At 49.9% G+C, this 20,098-nt stretch overlaps 2 protein-coding genes across 7 annotated transcripts in view; one reads left to right on the top strand and one right to left on the bottom strand.

Moving 5' to 3' along the window:
* BBS4 (Bardet-Biedl syndrome 4) overlaps window positions 1–7,200 on the top strand; it is a 34,381-nt gene extending 27,181 nt beyond the window's left edge. For all 4 annotated transcript variants that reach the window (XM_005521715.3, XM_014251235.2, XM_014251236.2 and 1 more), the window contains 5 exons: window positions 56–227; window positions 821–890; window positions 3,532–3,673; window positions 4,034–4,241; window positions 5,772–7,200. In XM_005521715.3, the coding sequence (XP_005521772.2) occupies window positions 56–227; window positions 821–890; window positions 3,532–3,673; window positions 4,034–4,241; window positions 5,772–5,929 (750 nt within the window). In that variant the 3' untranslated portion in view covers window positions 5,930–7,200. The remainder of the gene's footprint in view (window positions 1–55; window positions 228–820; window positions 891–3,531; window positions 3,674–4,033; window positions 4,242–5,771) is intronic.
* ADPGK (ADP dependent glucokinase) lies at window positions 6,800–19,513 on the bottom strand. 3 transcript variants are annotated; one of them, XM_014251237.2, is made up of 7 exons: window positions 19,268–19,513; window positions 16,476–16,701; window positions 15,109–15,171; window positions 14,734–14,854; window positions 14,267–14,463; window positions 13,443–13,541; window positions 6,800–12,965 (listed from the first exon to the last, which is right to left on the bottom strand). In XM_014251237.2, exons 1-7 carry the CDS (start codon window positions 19,480–19,482, stop codon window positions 12,414–12,416), a joined length of 1,473 nt encoding a protein of 490 aa, XP_014106712.1. In that variant the 5' UTR covers window positions 19,483–19,513; the 3' UTR covers window positions 6,800–12,413. The 3 variants fall into 3 exon arrangements, with proteins under 3 accessions (XP_014106712.1, XP_005521419.1, XP_087919117.1); XM_005521362.3 differs by having other exon boundaries at window positions 6,800–12,962; XM_088062991.1 differs by lacking the exon at window positions 15,109–15,171.
* Window positions 19,514–20,098: the final 585 nt, after the last annotated feature.

Genomic DNA, 20,098 nt, shown 5'->3' with positions numbered 1-20,098 from the left:
CAAGATTCCTGTCATATGGAGGCTGTTCTAGCACATTTATCCCTTTTTTTCCAAGGCTATCAGCTGCCTGAAGAGGGCAAACTACCTGGCTCCCTTTGACTGGAAGATCCTGTACAACCTGGGCTTGGTGCACCTCACGATGCAGCAGTATGCCTCAGCCTTCCACTTCCTCAGCGCTGCCATCAACTTCCAGCCCAAGATGGCAGAGCTTTACATGCTCCTGGCAGGTATGGGAGCTCCTCTCTCCTGGGAATGCCACAGCACAGATGGGATGAAGTAAAGAAACACTGCATAAAGGCTTCACTAAAGAGCTGTTGCCCAATCTCTTCTCTCTGGGGAATTAGAAGGGAAAACTGCAGTCAGATCCAGATTAAGCATTGGAAAAGACTTGACACATGTGAGACTGGGGTTGGGTTGCCTAAGGAGTGGGTGTGGGTTTCCAGCACTGGGTATTTTTGGGATGAAATGAGATAAACATGTCAGAAGTGACATCGTAGAGTTAGATGGGATATTGGGAGGAAATCCTTCCCTGAGAGGGTGGGGAAGCCCTGGCACAGGGTACCCAGAGCAGCTGTGGCTGCCCCTGAATCCCTGGAAGTGTCCAAGGCCAGGTTGGGCAGGACTTGAAACAGCCTGGTCTAGTGGAAGGTGTCCCTGTCCATGGCAGGGTTGAGATTGGATGTGCTTTAAGGTCACTTCCATTCAGTAGGGTTAATCCAGACAACCCTGCTGACACCTATTTTAAAACACTCAGAATTGTCCTAAAAATCAGCTGCTTGTGAAACATCTCCTCCTGTGTGTACATTTTGCTTTGGTACAGTTGCTCTGACCAACCTTGAAGACATCGAGAATGCCAAATGTTCCTATGAACAAGCTGTGGCCTTGGATAAGTAAGTCTTTGTCAGAGCTGTTACTTGCTTGGTCTTGCTTTGCCTCCCTGCACCTCATTTCCTTTGCCTCTCACTGTACCTCGACCCTAAATGGTTTCTAGTAGGGAAATACTTTTATTCTTGTAGCTGTGCAAGTGACAGTGTTAAAACCTATTTTTATTTTTTTTAATTCAAGTCAGCTCTGAAAAATGAGAGAGGATTTTATTTCAGAGCAACCCAGAGCTGTTTTTTGTTTTGCTATTTGGTTAGTGAGTCAGTGGTGATGATTTTGGATGCCAGCCCTCCTTTTAGTGAGTATTTATATGGTGGAACAGATTTAATAGAAGAAAACGTATTTTTTGACCCAAAGTTTGAGCACAGTGCAGAGCAGTGAGATGCATGGGGTAGAGCCTATTCTGAATTGGGAAGATTTTAGCTGGGAGAACGTGCAAGAAGTTTGTATAAAGCAAGTAAAAGGGCAGCTCCTTCATTAAGAACATCTATGTTTGCAGTCTGAGTCTTAAAATGAGAGCACTTGGTTTCAGAAATGTTAAGCTGAACCTCAGAGTATGTCATCATTTCAGGCATGAAATCAAAATTACCTCACATTTATTAATAGTTTTGTTTGTCTCCCCAGTTTACTGTGAATATTTGCACACTTAGACCCACCAGCACTCCTGAGCCCAGAGTCTGTCTGCAGGTGGCAGAGTGGCACTTCCATCTGCAGGGGCCCCACAAGGTGGTGATAGATGAGACACCAGGGATAAATCCTTCCCTGTGAGGATGGGCAGGCCCTGGCACAGAGTGCCCAGAGCAGCTGTGGCTGCCCCTGGATCCCTGGGAGTGTCCAAGTCCAGGTTGGATGGGGCTTGGAGCAACCTGGGCCAGTGGAAAGTGTCCCTGGCCATGGCACAGGATGGCAGTGGATGGGCTGTAAGGTCTTTCCCCACCCAAACCATTCCATGATTCTATTCCTAATCAGCTTTCCATGCCTAGCGAGGCAGGACAGGCCCTTAAAGGCAGCTCAGACTCCTGAGTCTGTGTGCTTTGTTCAAAAAGGAGGAGCAATAAATGGGCTTTACAACTTTGCCCAAGTATTTGGCACTTGGGCAATGCTCTAGCTCTGCGGTCTGACCAGGAAAATAAACCCTCATCAAAGCAAAAATGAATTCCAGCTGCCAGGGCCTGCTGGGGGGAACATCCAGACTGTGAGGCTGGCTCAGCTGACACACTGTGGATTTTAGCCAGTTATGGTGTGGCTGAATCTGTGTCCCCACAGGTTTCCTTTGCTGGTGTGTTGGGAGCTGTTTGGGATGCAGGTGGTTGGTTTCCATCACCAGGAATGCTGGTGATTTTAGAGTGGCCTGGGTGCCACGCTGGGGGCTGGAATGGAAAGATCTTGGAAAACTTGTTAGAAAAAGGTGTTCCACTCCTGGTTCTGGCTTGTAACTGTCCTTTCTATGGGTATTCAGCTGTTGATTTTTCTCTGACTGTCATAATTGCTTCTCAGCTCTTGAAGGCAGTGAAATAGCTCCATCAGGTTCATTTAATTTTAAAACTGGCTGTTCCCAGGACTGTCTGATCTCCTCAGTGTTTTGGCAAAGACAGGGAGGGAGGAGAGCTTATTCCATGGTGGGCTCAGCATTGCAGTTTCCTAGTTAAAGGAGAAGCCATGGTTATAAATGCAGTGAGATTTCTTCTAAGAGTTGCTTTCCTTGCACTGGGATGGAGAGACACCAGGACTGGAGAGCCAGGGCCTGCAGGCTGCCCAGGGCCAGGGATCCTCCCCTTCTGCACTGCTGCAGAGCCTGTTCCCTCTGCCTTGGCCATGGACGGTTCCAGTTATCCCAGCCATGCTCCAGGAGAGGGCACCAGTCCCTCACTCACATTTCTTGTCAAGCCACGGAGCATCCCTGCCTGGCCTGTGTGCAGGGATGCTCCCGTGGGCTCCACACAGAACAGGCAGAGCTCCTCCAACCCCTCTGGCTCTCCTGGCTGGGCCAGATGGAGAGGGTTAGTGCAGCCCAGTGAAGGAGATGGATCCTTGGGAAAATGAGAGTGTATGGTGCAGTTCTGCCTTGTGAAATCTTCATTCAGGAAGGGAGGCAGGAGTGTGCAGGTACCTGTGTTCACATGTAGCACTACCTGCAATTGTGTGTGGTTTTGCTGGGGGAAGGAGAGAGAAGAAGTGAGGAAATGAAATGTGAACAGCACATTCTGTGGTGTGTCAGGTTATAAAGTAAAAGCCAAGAGCAGGGCTGTGTTGTGCTGCTCTCCTGCAGACTGGGAATGCTGGGGGAGTCTGAGGTAAATCAGAGAAAGATCATCTGTCTCAGTTTGACCAAAGCCCCCATCACTGGGGAGCAGGGGAGTCCCAGGATGGCCCCCAGGTGCACAGAACAAGGTGTTGGAGAGAGGGAGGCAGTTGGGGAGGGATTTATGTTGTCACCAGCACCAGGGGCCTTTGCAGAGCCCAGCACTGGGTCTGTCATCAGGCAAGGGGGTCTCGGCCACATTTCCCAAGGGCGTTGGCTGTAGCCTCTGTGCCGGTGCCAGCCAAGGAGCTGTGTCCAGCTTTGCTGCTCGGGCACATCTTAGCATTCCTGCAGCCAGGATAAGTGTTCCCACAGGGAATGTGATGCATCCCATGTGTCTGCTGCAGGTGCAACCCCCTCATCAACCTGAACTACGCCGTCCTGCTCTACAACCAGGGCGACAAGCAGGGGGCCCTAAGCCAGTATCAGGAGATGGAGAGGAAGGTCACCGTCGCCAGGGAGAGCAGCGTGCCCGACTTCGACCCTGAGGTTTGTGCCTGAGCTCAGGAGCCACCCCAGGGCTGGCAGCAAATGAGGAGGAGGTTTGACTTTGAGCCCAATTATTAGGAAGAAATTCTGCTCATGAGATTTTCCGAGCGGAGCGGGCGCCTGCTGAGAGCTGCTCGCTTCCTTTCTGCTCTTTGAAGCCCAGTTCTTCAATCAATACACAGCAAGACAAGATTCCCTCTTAATTAAGGGACTGAATTAGCAGACATGTTTCCCCCAAGCACCAGGCTGTAGCCAGCTCTCCACAGATATTTTCTTGTAGTTTTTTTTTTGATGGTGTTGTTGACTTTTTTGTTATCTAAAGCATCCCTGCTTTCTCTTCTCTTTTTGCTTCTTGAGAAGATGGTGGAGATGGCCCAGAAGATGGGAGCTGCCCTGCAGATGGGGGAGAGCCTGATCTGGACCAAGCCTTCTAAAGAGTCCAAATCCAAGCAGAAAGCTGCTGCGGCAGGGAAATCCAGCTCTCAGCAGCCTTTGGGCTCCAACCAGGCCCTGGGTCAAGCCATGTCCTCTGCTGCAGGATATGGGAAAACCATGCAGCTCCCCCCAGGTACATCTCCTCTGCGGTTCTTTCAAGTAGAGACGTGGGAGGGAGGAAGGGAAATGTCTCTTCCCTTTGGAAGAGTTACAGCACGTGTTCCAGAAGGGATTTGCTTGCTCCCACGGCAGTGGAGGCAGTATTTGGTGATAACTTTCCCAGATTTCTGAGTTCAGGAAGATGCTCTGTGTAGTGTATTTCACTCTCCCGCTTTTGTGGGGATGTGGGAAGCTGGGAAAGTTTCCCTTCCTGTCTGAGCCACAATGGGCGAGATTCCATTAGCACGGGATTGTGATCTTGCCTTGGAAAGGAGCAGTTTTCAGCAGCTAGACCTCTTGTCTTTCTTTGGAAGAGCCCAGGAGCTGCCATGCACAGCCAGGCTGCTGCAGAGGAGGGAAAGGATGGACAATTTTCCAAAGTACTTTCATCATTTTTCTGACAACAGTAACTGCAGCTGGACTGCTCCAAAGCTGCCCATCCTTGCAGGTGTTGCTGGATTTAGTGGGACTGAGGGTTCTCAGGGGGTGGTGTGAGCCTTTGGAAGCTCAGCCCATCACTATTTGTGCTGGGGCTGGGTAGGAACATCTCCTGAGCCATTCCAAGCCTGACCTCCTCTCACCCCTCAGCTTCCAAGGAGGAATGCACTGGAGGTGCTGCTCATCATGGTGATTTTCTGTCACTCTCAGTCTTGTTGCCTGTGGACTGAACCAGGATAGTGGTTGTGTAATCCAGGCCTCTTTCTTTGGCATCCCTAAGGACCTGTTCCATATCTCACACATGGAATAAACTTTCCATGCAGGGAAGACTTAGCCAGAAAATCTGAAAAATAAAACACATCAAGGGTTCAGGGCATACCTGAAGGACTTTATTATCCAGATCAGAGAAGGGAGTTGGTTCATAACATCAGCTGGCATCTTAAATGTTGATGTAGAAACAATATGTGTCCTCTTGTGATCCAATTCTGTAAGTAGCTACTTTAGCTGCCTGGAACCTCTCGCTACATTTGCTAAAGCTGTGACATGAAAAAAGCACTTTGGTTGGGGGTCTAGCTTGAGCATAAACCAGCTTCAGTGGAACTGGAAGTGGCACTTCCCTGTGAGGTGGTGAGGCCCTGGCACAGAGTGCCCAGAGCAGCTGTGCCTGCTCCTGGATCCCTGGAAGTGTCCAAGGCCAGGCTGGACAGGTCTTGGAGCACCCTGGGCCAGTGGAAGGTGTCTCTGTCCATGGCAGGGGGTGGAATGAGATGAGCATAAGGTCCTTTCCAACCCAAACCATTCTGAGATTTGTGATTCTAGAAAACGTTTTCCCTTCCAGAGCATGAGTTAATTCCTACATTTGTACTGAATTTGACAGCTGAGCTTCCTGTCAGCAGGACTGTGGGCACTGTAAGGTCTGGATAACTCAGTAATGTTATGCAGAAGGAATCTGAAGATAATTAAACGCTGTGATTGTTTTGCATCTCTGCTGCTGGGAAGGACATAAGGAACAGACAACACACACACACATAGCCATAGAGTAACTTTAACTGTGCTCTCTCCCCAGGTGCTGCAACACCAGCTCTGCCAAAAAAGCCTCCCTCCCTGCCTCTGGAACCGGAACAGGAGCAGGACTCAGAACCGAGCCCTGAGGAGAACTCAGCTCCCACAGGGGATGAGGAGCAGAGGAAGGAGAAGCTCCAGAGCCAGGAGGCAGCAGAGTAGGGCAGCTCTGGGCAGCACAGGTGGTGCAGGAGCCTCTCCAGTGCTGCCTGGGATTTGGGAAAGGGACCTGCCCCCCCTGCCCCACGGTGGCTTCTCCCCACTGTCAGTTAGTCTGGATGCAGCTGTTTTCTGTCAGTGATTTTAGCTTGTGGGCTCTGCCTTGCTCCAAGCAGTAACTGCAGTGACCAGAGGTTTCTGTGTAGCTACTCTTAGTGCAGTCACAACTCACTACAGAACTGGGGTCCAGATCTCCACAGGTTAGGTGTGAGTCCCACAGAAGGACTTTCAGCAAAGCCAGCATTAGTGATTTAGGATCCTGGACTGAGAAGGATTAAACCCTTCCAGTGGCTGAACTGGTGAGCAGCTGATTTTGCATAGAGAAGCAGTAAACTGAAGCTTCAGGGCTCTGTGTTTGCTGTTTGACAATGTATTTCCTGCTGTTAGTTCTGCACTGTTGGACTGCATCCCTCCCTCACTACAGGTCCAGGAGAGGAAGGTTAGTAATGGAAACATCTTGGAGGCAGCATGAGCAGGACTCTGGGTACATCCCAACCTTCAGCTCTGCTTTGTGGTTCATTGCTCTTATCCAGAAAGACAGTAATGCATCTTTAGAGCCCAGCCAGGAGCTGAAGTGCTCTCCTGCTCCCTGGAGAACACTGAAAGAGTAGGACCCTTCACTTTCCCCTGGGTTCTGACAGTCCAAACTGACTGCTTATCTTAAATGTGGCTTTTTTTGCCCTCAGCTGTCCTTTCTGCTGGGTTTTGTGTCAGCTCAGCCCCAGGGCTGTAAGGATTCCCTCCTGCCAGGAGTTAAACATAATTTTTTTGTAGAGTGCTGGAAAATTGAAACAAACCAGGCAAGAAACAGTGTCAGGTACAGTGCAGAGATTTTTATTCACATTTTACTTTTTACACTTAAAGTTCCTGTAGCCTAACAGAGTGCCTGGGAAGAAGAGGTGAGGATTGCAGAACAGGGGTGGGCAGGGGCTCAGAATTCTTCACTTCAGCCCCAAAACTTGAATTCAAGGCAGATTTTTGTGCTAGGATGCTTTGATGGGATAAATGTCATACAGGGAGCACATAACTGCACTTGGAGGTACTGTAAAGGGATTTATTTTAAAAAGATATTTTTTGAAAAGCTTATGCAACAGTGAACCAATTCTTCTACGAAATGAAGCAGTGGCACCTTCCTACTTCCTGGGAGCTTTATGTCTAAGGGAGCATTTTGAAATATGTAATTCCAGTTGGATAATAAATAGAGCTGCAATTCCTGTCCTGTCCCCTTTCCTCCCCTGGGCATGGTGATGGTGGCATATGCATGCAGTAAATTCCTGGGATCTTTCTGGAGAGCATTTTTGTGCTAATGGTAATGAGGCTGGACTGCTCTTTCAGCTGGAATTAAGCAAGGGACTCTTCAGCAGGACTGCACTGAGGCATTTAGGGATTTTGGAAATCACACCTTATGTTCCAAAACCTGTTTCTGGCATCAGCCATAATTCTAATCCCCTCTTTCCCCTCCCTTAATGGAAAAGAATCATGAGCTTAATTTTGAGGGAAGCAGAAACCATCTGCTTTAGGACTTTTCTTCCCCTTTTTAGGGAAAGGTCTGTGATGAACAGGGTAAAACACAGCTCACAAGGTACTTTGCATCTTGGCTTCTGCACAGGAAACAAACTAAAAGACATTCAAACATCAATGCCTGGGCAGCAAGACCTTGTTCCAGCCAAGAGTAATTATCTGCCTATCCAGCAACATGTGTTCAACCCAAAAAATGTGGTGTTCTGGTCCCTGAGACAACTGCATGCTGATTGATGGTACAGGCAGTGTTAGTGGGTACATGCTGTGCCCCGTACTTGTTTGCTTACTTGTGACTGAGCAAGGTGGATGTGGGGGCCTTAAAGCTGTTCAGGATTTAGATTTCCCAGTTGGGGAGTGGGCTTCAGTTGGCAAAGCCTCTCCTGAAGACACACGAGCCTCAGTGCTGAATGGGGAATAACTGTACTAAAATAATAAGCTCCACACATAAATGCATTCAAAAAGAGCCCATGTTATAACAAGTACTCCATCTGCCAAGACTTTTCTAGAAGAGAAAATACAGTTCTGCTACAAGGAAAGCTTTACCATTCCCTCAAACCACACTGCTCCAAAAATCCATGTTTTTAATGGAAGATGCAGGTGAGATCTGAACCCAGATTTATCCAGTCTGCACCGAGGGGCAGCTTTCCTGAGAAATTCACTGGGGAGGTTTCCAGGGTATTTTTTCCCCTTGCATTTTAATGGGATAATTCCTGCCATCATTTGTGTTCCTCAGCTGCTGTGAGATGTCTGAGCACAGGCTGATCCCAGGCTTTTGGGAACAGAGCTTCTGGCACAGGAGGGAATGGCCATGTGCTATTTCCAACCTGCACCTTTCCTTTGCTGAGAGAACATCCTCCCAGCAGAGTCTGGACTCCCTGAGAATTCCACCTGGATTCAGCTGGGATACCACACAAGAAACTGCTCCAGAGTGAAAGAGGAGAACCTCATCCACCATCTCCAACAGGCAGAACCAGCATTCCTGGCTCTGAGGTCCAAATTTTACAGCAAAGGTTACTCAGACCCAGTGTTTTTCCTCTGCTTTTCTCCTGTTCTCCCCAGCACTCTGAGGTTGCTCAGCCCAGAATAGCAAGGCAGCAGTTGTGTGACACAAGTCTGTGCCAGCGCTGCTCTGGGACAGATTGCACTGAGACAATACTGGCACAGACACACTTCAGCTCTTGACTCACTCACAGCCCTCAGCTTTCACCTAAGCTGCAAGCTCCAAAAGAACCCCCAAACCAACATTTTAGGATAGCTGGAAATTGAGTTCTGTTGTACCATTTCACAGAACTGTTACTCAACTCTCTGCTCAGGGCATGGCTGGAAAGGTCACTCTGTGGCCACACATCCTGATAACTCAGTGCATCATGACAGAATAAATAGTAAAAAAAAGAAGCCAAGCACAACTACTGTCAGTTTTCCATTGAGTTTTGGAGTGGATTTAGTGCTCTGCTGCTCTCCAGGCTTTAGATTCCAGTGGCTAAGGAACTGAGCTGAGCTCTAAAACATCCAGCACAAAGCAGTTAATGAGGTCTTTGCTGAGGAAGAACATTTCAGCACCAGTTCTGTAAAATGAACTTGGGAAGGGAGGACAAACTTAACTGGATCTCACACATCCCAACAGGAGATAACCATGAAACACAAGAAAATCAAGTAATTCTTAGTAATGCTGTGAAACTCCCCTGGAGAGGAGCAAAGGTGCCTGTAAACTGGCAAGAGTTGGATTTGGGATTGGCTCTCCCATGGCACAGCACCAGGGGCACAGTGGAGAAGGAATGTGTCCTTTGAGGCTCTGCCAGGCCCCTGTGATTCACACCTCCCAAATAATCCAGCACTTGACCCTCAGTAAGTGCCATACACAGAAAACATGGGAAGAAGGCTCATTTTGGATCATGGAGAAGACAAAATAAACCCAAGCCAAGGTGGCTGCAGGTAACAGTTGTTCCACACAAGTGACAATACTGACGTGCACAGGTTTTATCACAGAGAGCTGTCACAGTGCTGAGCTCTGCTGCTGCATCTCCAGCAGAATCTGTGTGAATAAACATTTCCAGTGCAAACCCTGCTTCAGGAGTGAGGCTGGCTGAGGTTTGAGTCATCCATCACTGGGGATTTCAAGGTACGAGTGACACAGGAGAACAAACAGCATTTATAGAGACGGAGGATGAGGGGGAAGCAAGGTCAGCTCAATCTTGGTTTTGAAGCTTTGGTATTTTTGCAGCTGTTGGAGCAGCTTTTCTTTGTTGTCATTGCTGTAGCTGTGCAGAGCTGTGAGACTACAGGTGCAGGGGAAGGATTTCAGGAGCTCTCTGCCTCCCTGTCATTAATGGGGGAAGGCAGAAGGAAGTTAAGCACATCATGTTCACAGCATGTGAAACAAAGCAAAGGCTGCTGGGCCCCTCCATTCAATTCAGATTTATTACCATATAGATTGTTCCACAACTTAATCAGGGATCCCACTAGCACAGCTGATGAACAGGTCATGGTGGTTAGGGATTCTCCTTGGGAAGTGACTTTGGACACAGATGAGCTCCATGTACCTGATAAAGCAGATTTGGGTAGAGCAGCAGCCTGGCCATCCCGCTGGGATTAGAGCTGCTGGGATTAGAGCTGGGACTCACCATGCCAGGCATTCCCAGCACACCCACAACAGGCCACAGCAGAAATGTTTACCTGTGAGGAGCAGCAGGAAGGAGGAGGTAACAGTAATTATCAGTTTAGCTTGATGATTCCTAATCTAAGCTCCTTTTAAACGATTCTTTATAGCAGTTACTGACTCAGATTAACAAGCTAATTTTAGCCTGTCATGTTCCTGTTCAGTGCAAGCACAACTGACCCTGGGACAAGGTCTGTAGGTGCAGTAACGTGTTTTTAGGTGGCCACAAGGAATGTCAGTCCCATCAGCCTCACATCCCTGGAAGTGTTTTGGGAAGAAAAGTGAAATGCAGCAGCAGGGCCATTGCTGGTGACAGCTTGTGTGTATTCAGTTTTGTTTTGTTTCCAGGTCGAGAATCCACAGTGTAGGCCAAGGATTGGTTTCCAGCTGGCAGATCCATGGCCTTTGGTGGCCCCAGGAACAGAGTGCCAAAAGGCCACCATCCCAAAAGGCTGCAAAACAGCCTTGCTAATGGCCTTGGACCTCTAAGTGAGCCAAAATGAGAGGTTCTTCTCATTTATTTTCAGTTTAGGAAGACTAAACCAGAACTCCAAGTCCTGTGCTACAGTTTATCAACAATAATAATAACAGTAGTAATAACCATCATCATCATAAAAAAATAATCTGGGTAGACATGCCTCCAGTCTAAAGATCCTGCACCTGGATAAAATGCTGACACTCAAGGGCAGCTCAGGGTGGGCTGAGCTGCAGGAAAACACAGCACTGACTGTGTTTCTGGTCTGTACAACACAGAAGACTTTGCTCAGGGGGGAAAGCTGAATACACATGACAGACAGCATTGTGTGCTGAGTCAGTGCAAGTACAACAGCTGCCAATTTTCATCCTTGCAGAGCAGCTAGGATGGCTTTTCCCAACAGAGAACGCCACTGACAGCAGCCTGACAGTGTTACTGCAACAGATCACTCCACCCTGAGTGCCACAGACTCTCCTCCCTCCATTCAGGTGCAAAGACTGACCTGGAACAACCTCTGCCAAGCTCTGGTAAGGCACAGGCTTGCCCAGATATGCTGATTGCATTTAACCCAGTTCTAAAAACTTGCTTGAGAGCTGTGCAAATACACTCCAGGTTCCTGAAGTAGCCAGAGAGAAAGCCATGCTGGAAAGACAGAAAACCATACTGGTGCTCTACAATTCTTAAGTGTGTGACTGTGGAAAGGTAAAAAAATAGAAGCAAAGTATTTAACAAGGACACATGGTTCTGCTTTTTTAATTTCAAAGGCCAGAGCAAAGAAACTATCAGTGACCTAGTCAAAAAAACCCCAACATCAAACCTTAAAAAGACCTCCTCACTTCAGTCTTATCTGGAAAACGCTGTTACAGCTCTTGAGCTTCCAGAGGGACCTTCCCTAATATATTAACCTTTCCTAATAGAGGGCAGGGAGACTGAAGAATTTGGCACAACCATTCTCAAACAACCAAAAGTGAGTCTTCAGCACTCAAGAGCTTTTCTGTCACACACCAACTGTTAGCAGAGTATTTAGTGTATACAGAAAACACAGGGAATGGTTTGGGGCTTCCCTGGCAGGGAAACAGCTGTCCACCAAACAGAAACCCTGATTGTCTTCACTCTTTGTTTCCTAAAAACTAAGCACAGGCTGCTGGGGCTCAGTTGAACACCTTTAGTCACAGATACCCAGAATCACCTGTGCAGCCTGGAGTAGGTTCAGTCTGTGTCACATTTTGGGACTATGGCTTCCTCTGGAACTGGGCACACAGAGAGGTGATTGCACCAGGCAGTAATTCCATCCTCACCCCAAGCAAAGTTTGCAGTGTGTTGGGAAATAACCCACAAACCTTTTATTTTGAATTTACCAGAGGCAAGGCAGGGCTGGGCACTGCTGTGCTCTCCCTGGGATCCAGGAGCAGGAAATTCTGCTGCTGCTGCACATTCCAGCACTACCAGAAAAGATCCATTCTGAGCTACCAACAGCAAACTTTGCCAGCCAGGGATTTTGGTCTTTGTATCCCTCCCCCTTAAAACAAAGCAAATTTTCACATTAAATATTGAAACATCTGCACCTGACCTGCACGTGAAGCACTCGAGTCACTGCCGAGTGACTGGAATGTAGCCGACAGTTTATACCTGGAATTATTCTTTGGCTCTTTTTCAGTTATACCCAGAAAACACAGCACACCCTGGTTCTGTTCCTATACCACCACTGCTTCAAATCCCAATCCACGGCTCTCAGACACGGTGCAGTGCTGGAGAAGAAGGAGGGTCCTGGTTTTCTACTGAGGATACACTTCGGAATAGAGCAGTCCCTCGGCCGAAATGGCATCCCCGAGCCCCACGGTCCGGACGGGATCCTTGCACACCAGCACGGGGGTGAAGTGGAAGGAGATGCCCTCCCTGTGCCAGCGCACCACGGGCTCGTCTGGATTGAGGGAGATTTTGGACGGTGCCTCTGTGTGGGAGGTGACGAACTCCAGAGGAGCTTTGAGGAAGACCTTGCTGGTGTCGATGGTGTCGGTGGCACAGGCCTGGGTGCCGGCGGCCCTGGCCCCGGCCGCCACCGCTGCCGCCTGGTTGCCCCAGTGCCCGTCCACGGTGACCAGGATGTGGTAGGCCAGGGTGTGGAAGTGGATCCGCGTGAGGTCCGAGGCGCGCTCCGCCGCCTTGCCGTGCTCCTTCAGGATCCAGAAGAGGATGTCGCTGACCACCCCCACGTCGGGAACGCCGCTCCAGGAGGCCAGGGAAGCGTGGGGACCGGAAGCAGACTGGGTGAGGAACAGCAGCTCCTGCTCGTTCAGCCCGATGGAGTTCACCAGGGGAAAGACCTGCTAACAGAAACAGGGAACGGCGGCTTTGCCTTCAGGAGCGGAGTCAGAGCCGGGATTCCTCCCAGGCTCTGGTTTTTGCAGTACCCTCTTGCTGGCTTGGCAGAAGCAGCACCCGGTTTCCCAGTCACTGCACTTCCACAAGTTGGCAAGAATTACTTAGGCAAGAAAACATTCCATTTGGTGCAATTAATTTTCCAGACACACACTTTGACAGTAAAGAGTAACAACACATCAACTCTATATAAAACAACACTGAGATCAGAGCTGTGTCAAGCTAAACAAGGAACCACCAGGAAAGAAATTCTGCAAAGAAATACAGGGATTTTTTAAAATTACAAGCTCAGCTCAAATTCAATCCTCAATTTATCTTCCAATGTATAGCCCAAACATGGAGTTTTGATTTCTATATTTATGCACCAGTGTGTGCACTGTGATACTGAACCTGATCAAAAGAGGACATCCTTTCTTTTTCCTTACCTGATGCATAATATTGCTCATAAAATCCTGATCAGTCATACTGGCCAACTCCAGGTGTATGGGAATGTCAGTTGGGATATCAGAGATGGAGGCCACAGCCTACAGCAAAAAAGAAACAAACAACACTAGAACACACATTTGTTAAAGAACAGAAGAAAAAGGGTTTTGACTCAAGATACACATCCTTTAATCTTCCTGTGTGTGGATATAAACAATTCCAATGGGATGTCTGACCTGTGTATGTACTGCCAAGGAGAGGAAATAAAACAACTTCTTGTTTGCAGAATCCCAGGGCAGAAAAACTGTATCTAACCTGAATCTGCTGCCAGCTCAACACCTTTCTCATGGATTAATTCCAAAAATCTCACTAATCTGAAGCAGCTGGAGCAGAGCTGATCCTAGAACACAAAAAAGGCCAATGCCTCGCACCAGGACAAGCCCTCAGCTGTAAAACAGGTGGTGCAAGACAGATGCTCTTTAAGGAATGCAGGTGTTGATTATAACTGGGATCATCTCAGTATCCAGCATAGAAAAAGTCTGGTTTCACTGCTAGATAAGCCCAGTAACCGGGTCAACACCTTCCAGCCAGGCAACCAGCCCTTCTTTTCCCTGGACAAGCCACTGAATCGAGGAAAAAGAAGTGTTACAGGATTAGACTTCAGCCATTCCTGCAGCTCCCAACTCTCCTTTTGTCATTTAATACTGAAATCTGTGGGAGCTCTGAAGGCACAGCCTTCCTACACCTTCAAACCTGGGAAAACAAGGCTTTGCCACAAAACACTTGGGAGTGGAAATGAAGGAAATTCAGGGATTCAGTAACTCACCTCCATGAGTCGTCTCTGTCTCATCTCCTTGCTCTGCCCTTCCATCATGTGAAGTCCTGAGAGCACCACCAGGTCTGGCTGGAATTCATCCAGGCTGGACACAAACACTTCCAGCATGTTCAGGGCACCATTGGAAAGGTCGTGGGAGAAGATGAAGCGGTTGGCAGCGGGTGCCCTCACTCGGCCCCACTGCTCACCTGGGGTGGAGCAAACAGGACCAAGTGTGTGTGAGCTGCTTTATTCCTGGGCAAGATCACAAATTCAATGGGCTCCATCAGCAGCAAGAAAAGCCACGGAACTGTTTTAGCCATTACATGAAGGTTACCCTGAGTTTCATCAGCATGTGGTTAAATCTGTGTTTTCAGGGAGCATTTTAGTGTTTATGGAGCTTCAGAATGACACCCCTCAGGCTGTGCACCAATCTTAGTGATGTTCAGGGGTTCCACTGAACACCTGCTCCATTGTACCTGCTTGATATTCCAAGATAAGATGGAATTCATCTCTTTCCTGCATGGATTCAGGCGGCACAACCACATTGTCATCGAGCAGTTCATGGAGTTTGGGACCAACAGGGCCACAAAGGAGGATCTGGAAGACAAGGAAAACAAAACAAAGTTTCCCTTGCCATGTCCCTTGCTAAAATTTAAGCATTACCTAACAACTGATTTTAAAAAGTTAATAATTCAATCTTTAAAAATCAGCTTGGAAGTCCAGCCGTATGTACCACCAGCAGAACCTAAGAAATAACTGCCAAATCCCCAAAAGCTACACGGAAGTAACACGAGACAAGCAAATGAAAGAACACGAGCAAATGGCATGAAATGTTTGGAACATGTGTGTACCTTCAGGTCTGGATTTGTTGCGAGCTTCTGCCCAATGAGAGCAGCATTTCCTCCCACGTAAAGCTGTAAAACAAACAGAGCTGGGTGTGGGCATCCCCTTACTTTGGGACCTTTAAACACATTTAGTCCTCAGCACAGGCTGGAGATTTTGCCTTTTTAGAACAGGTTTCAGCAGTCCCCAAGTTACTAAAGGTTATTGGGACTAAAGGCAAAATGATTTTACAATTCTCTGTAAGATCTCAACAAGCTGAGCATTCTTTATTTTTAATCTAAATATTCACTTTCAGGTAACTGCCCTGGAAAAATCAATTAATTCCCAACTCTGACAGTGCTGTAAAAACCATCTCATTCAGCACATAAACGGCCCTTCCTCCTGTGCAATCTCTCTGTGGATAAAGCTCTGTGGGTTTTTAGCAAGGCTGACAAGAAACCATTTAAAAACTGCAGCAATTCTTCCTCCAGCTTAAGGTCGAGGTGAAACCTGCTGCCTGTGCCCATGTGCAGTGAAAGGAACTGTGGAAATTTCTTCAGTAATAAAGGTCAAACTTTCCAGTTAAACTCTGATTTGAGCTTGAGAAGCAGTGAATATGGGTTGGTTGTCCTGAGGGTCACACGTGCTCAGAGGCAGCCACAGAGAAGATCCAAGGGCTGCTCTGGAGGCAGGCTGGGAGAGCTGGAGAGAAGGCTCCAGGGAGAGCTCAGAGCCCCTTCCAGGGCCTGAAGGGCCTCCAGGAGATCTGGAGAGGGACTGGGGACAAGGGATGGAGGGACAGGACACAGGGAATGGCTCCCAGTGCCAGAGGGCAGGGGTGGATGGGATATTGGAGAGAAATTCTTCCCTGTGAGGGCGGGCAGGCCCTGGCACAGAGTGCCCAGAGCAGCTGTGGCTGCCCCTGGATCCCTGGAAGTGTCAAGTCTGGAAGGGGCTTGGAGCAACCTGGGCTAGTGGAAAGTGTCCCTGCCCATGGCAGGGGGTAGCACGGGATGGACTTTGAGGTTCCTTCCCACCCAAACCATTCCTGGCTTCTCTCACAGAAAACGGGCCATACAGCTAAAAATCAGACAATTCCTCACTCCCAGCCTTATCCCAAGGTGTTGGAGGCTCTTTTACAGCCTCAGCCCCATCTGGCTCCCAAGAGGCATCTTTGACATTTCAGCTTGGGAATGTCAGCAGGGGAGAGACCATTTAAACCCCTCCCATTTGCAGCAGGGGCAGAATCCCAGGAAAAACCATTAACACAACTCAAGCTACCCCACAAGCTTCATCCTCATGGATTTGCTTCACTGAGGGAGAATGAAAGTCAGCAGCAAGAAGGAAGGAAGGAAGGAAGAGGATTCTCAAGGCTGCCTTCCGAGTGCAGACCCACCTGTGCCGCGGGGTGCTCCGAGGCCGTCCGTGCAATGTCCTGGAACGCCTCGGCATCGCTGAAGAAGCGCTCGGCAGCCGCCCCTCTCTCCATGAAGTGGGCAAAAGCCTCCCTCAGGTCCTGCCCAGAACTCAGGACTGCGTGGTTCTTGCCATCGCTGGGCTCCAGGCCCAGCGCCTCCAGCAGCTTCACCCCGGACAGAACCACGTCCACGCAGGCGTTGACGCTGGGAGAGACAGAAAGGGCGTCCTGGGAAAACCAGACTGACCTCAGGGCACCTGGGAGTGCAGTGAGGTCACACCCCTGACTGTGCAGGGGGAGAACAACCAACAACAGGGAAAAAAGGCACAGGAATTTCCTGAGATTCTCTCCTAAAGCTTTATCTGTTTGACTGGCTTTTATTGTGCTCCAAGAGGGATTTCTAACTTTCTGCTGAATGAAAACAAGGAAAGCTGCGTGGTCCAAAGGTGTTTGAGTATGTTACAGTACAGGTTCTGCTTCATTTCCTGCCTTGGGCTCACTTAAAAAGAACAGGCATAGCAACAGTGGCATTTTGAATTCTTAGAAGCTTTTAAAAATATATGTATTTTGGGTTTAAAATGTACATGTGATTCAAAACTATTAAAAAGAAAACTGAAAGCGTTTAAATCAGCTAGATCAGCCTCTGGAGTTTCAACTATTCCTAATAACAAACCCACACACAACTCCACACACAGGCTGGTTCTATTTACAAAAAGTCAAGAGAGCAATTTGTCAGTTGAAATATTTGAAAACGGCAGTTTCCACAGGACCATCCCAAACTTACAGAAATAGCATGCAGTGGAAACAGGAGAAAAATCCTGCAACAGTAAGGGAGGGATAAGAACCATTTCAGCAGATCCAGGCTTTTTGGAAAGTCTAACTTCCAATCTCCATGTCTCATTGATTTAATCCCAGTCTGAGTCAGACTTTCTGTCTGGAACCAGAACCCCAGGAAGTCAATTCAGAAACACCTGCCCTTGTCTCACTCTGTGGTTTCAGAGCAATAACAACATGGAGCAAGTATTTCCTGAGATGACACCAGCAACTGCACAGAGATGCAATTGAACCATCTTGTGTAGATGCTGTCAAATGCCATTTCTGTTCCTCTGGCCCACATTTCCCTGACAGGGATCCAAACCATCTATCAGACTTGTGCAGGATCCCTGACTTTCTCTACATCTCCCCCATGACACTGCAAGGGCCAGCTCCTGCTCCCTGTCAGCCTGGAGTGCTCAGCACTCAGCATTCCCTTGGCAGTGACGTCCCAGGAGTCAGATTTGGGCTGCAACAAAAAAAAAGCTGCATCACACAAAATAAAGGACATGAAAAACCCTGAGGCTTTCCACTCCACGAGGTAAGCAGCCCAGAAATCCTCCAGATGTGCACCGCCTCCTACACCAAGGACAGAGAAATTACCTAGCATCGCAAAGAAACCATAAGTTCAAGCAGCATTTTAGCCCAAATTTTATGGTTTAATGAATCATTACAGATCCAAGAAGATGAAACTAAGTCATATTCCTCTGCTAACACAGAGCTACACCACCATGGAAGTGGATAACTCCTTCCAACACCCAGAGGCTGAATCTTCCAGTCAAAGTCAAGCTACCTGCCATGTCCATATATTTGAGTCAAGTGCTAAATATAACAAGATTAATGGTCAGACTTAAACCCAGCATTTAAGATCAATGTGACATTCCTGAACTTTCCCCTTGTTCTCTTCCCACTTTAAAAAGAGAAAGGGTATTGAATTTCCCTGAGCTCAACATCCACTGCCCTCCCTCCTTATCTCTCTCCAGCTCTGCCCAGCCTCAGTTACCTCTTCCCAAAGGCGAAGGCTTCGCTCCTTTCTCCACTTTATGAACTTATCTCTGGTACCTATTTATTGCCAGCCTGTGCTGGATGGACCAGCAGCTCCAACTGACCCTAACCCCAACCCTCAGACTGTACACAGATTTGTTTTACAGACAATCAAGCTGGGAATAATGTCTCCAGAGAAGGGTTGCCGACAGGGCCAGTGCCCAGCTTAAATCCCCACTCCAGGAGTGTTCTGGATCATTGATCCCCTTGGCCGATGTCCAACTCTGACTGCGCAGCACTGCGGGAGGTGCTGCACTCACATCCGGCTCTTTTTCATGGAATCATGGAATGGTTTGGGTTGGAAGATACCTTCCAGGTCATCTGGCTCCATCCCCTGCCATGGGCAGGGACACCTTCCACTAGCCCAGGGTGCTCCAGGCCCAGTCCAACCCTGACAGGGATGGAGGGGACACAGCTTCTTTGGGCAACCTTGCCAGAGCCTGACCACCTTCACAAGGAGGAATTCCTTCCTGATATCTACCTATTCCTGCCCTCTGGCAGTGGGAAGCCACTGTCCCCTGTCCTGCCTCTCCAAGCCTTTGTCCCAAGTCCCTCTCCAGCTCTCCCGGAGCCCCTTCAGGCCCTGGCAGGGGCTCTGAGCTCTCCCTGGAGCCTTCTCCTCTCCAGGTGAGAACCCCCAGCTCTCCCAGTCTGGCTCCAGAGCAGAGGGGCTCCACGTCCTGCTGCTCATGGGGACGCCAGAGCTGGAAGCAGCTCTGCAGGTGCGTTCTCACCTGGGCGGCGCGGACACACCCCAGGTACACCCCAGGTACACGGCTATGCGCGCCGGGGCCGCAGCACATCCATCCCCGCACGTCCCAGACCCACACACGTGGGCACCGGGATGGGCATCCCGGCCCAGGCGCGCTCCCGCCCCGCCGCCAGGGGCGCTCCCCGCGCGCTCCCGCACCTACCCGACGGCGACGCGCGCCCAGCCGCGCGCGGGGCGGACAATGGCCGCCTGCCAGGCCGCCACCGTGCGCGCCTCCAGCGATCGGGCGCGGCGCAGCGTCCCCAGCAGCGAGGCCGAGAGCTGCCGCAAGGCCGCGGGGGGCAGCTCGGGGCCCAGCACGCACAGGTAGCCCAGCGCCAGGGCCAGCAGGCCCACGCACACCGACCGCTGCCACATCGCGCCGGGCGCGCTCCGCTGCTCCTCCTCCCCCGCCGCCGCGGCTGAGGCGGGGCACCGCCGGCGGGGGCCTCCTTACGCCGCCTCCGTAGCGCCCCGCCCCCGCTGGCCGCCGGATGGCGTAAACCTCTTCGGGAATCGCAGCGTGCCGCTCCTCCTGCGCAACCTGCGTGCGGCCCGGTCATGAGGCTGCGCCGCCTGCGTAAATCGGTATGGGAATAGCGCTCCCCTTGCGCAACCTGCGTGCGGCTCGGCAATGCCGCTACGTCACTTGCGTAACTCAGCACGGGAGTAGCGTAGGCGGCGCGGGGCGGCGCGTTGTGAGGGGACGTGGCGGGCGGAGGCTCCTTCACGGCACCGCGGGGCTCTCAGGCAGCTGGGGCGGGGAGCCCGCGGTGAGCACTGCCCCGGTGCCTTCAGCAGCGCTGAGCTGATGTCTGGCTGGGCATCGTGCCTGCACCCTCCTATGTACGAGGTACTGCTGCTCCATCCCCTCCCTGGGGTTCCTCCTCACAGTGCCGTTATCTCTATGTTTCCCAGCGCCTTTATGGATCTGCGTTCTATTTCCACTCTGCCCCAACAGCGCAGTGTCCGTAGTCCCACAGCTCCTCTGCCC

The sequence above is a fragment of the Pseudopodoces humilis genome, chromosome 16 (assembly GCF_049639895.1).
Source record: "Pseudopodoces humilis isolate 2021_Gansu_Grassland_sample_001 chromosome 16, ASM4963989v1, whole genome shotgun sequence".
NCBI lineage: Eukaryota > Metazoa > Chordata > Aves > Passeriformes > Paridae > Pseudopodoces > Pseudopodoces humilis.
This window is presented reverse-complemented; position numbering and strand designations above follow the sequence as displayed.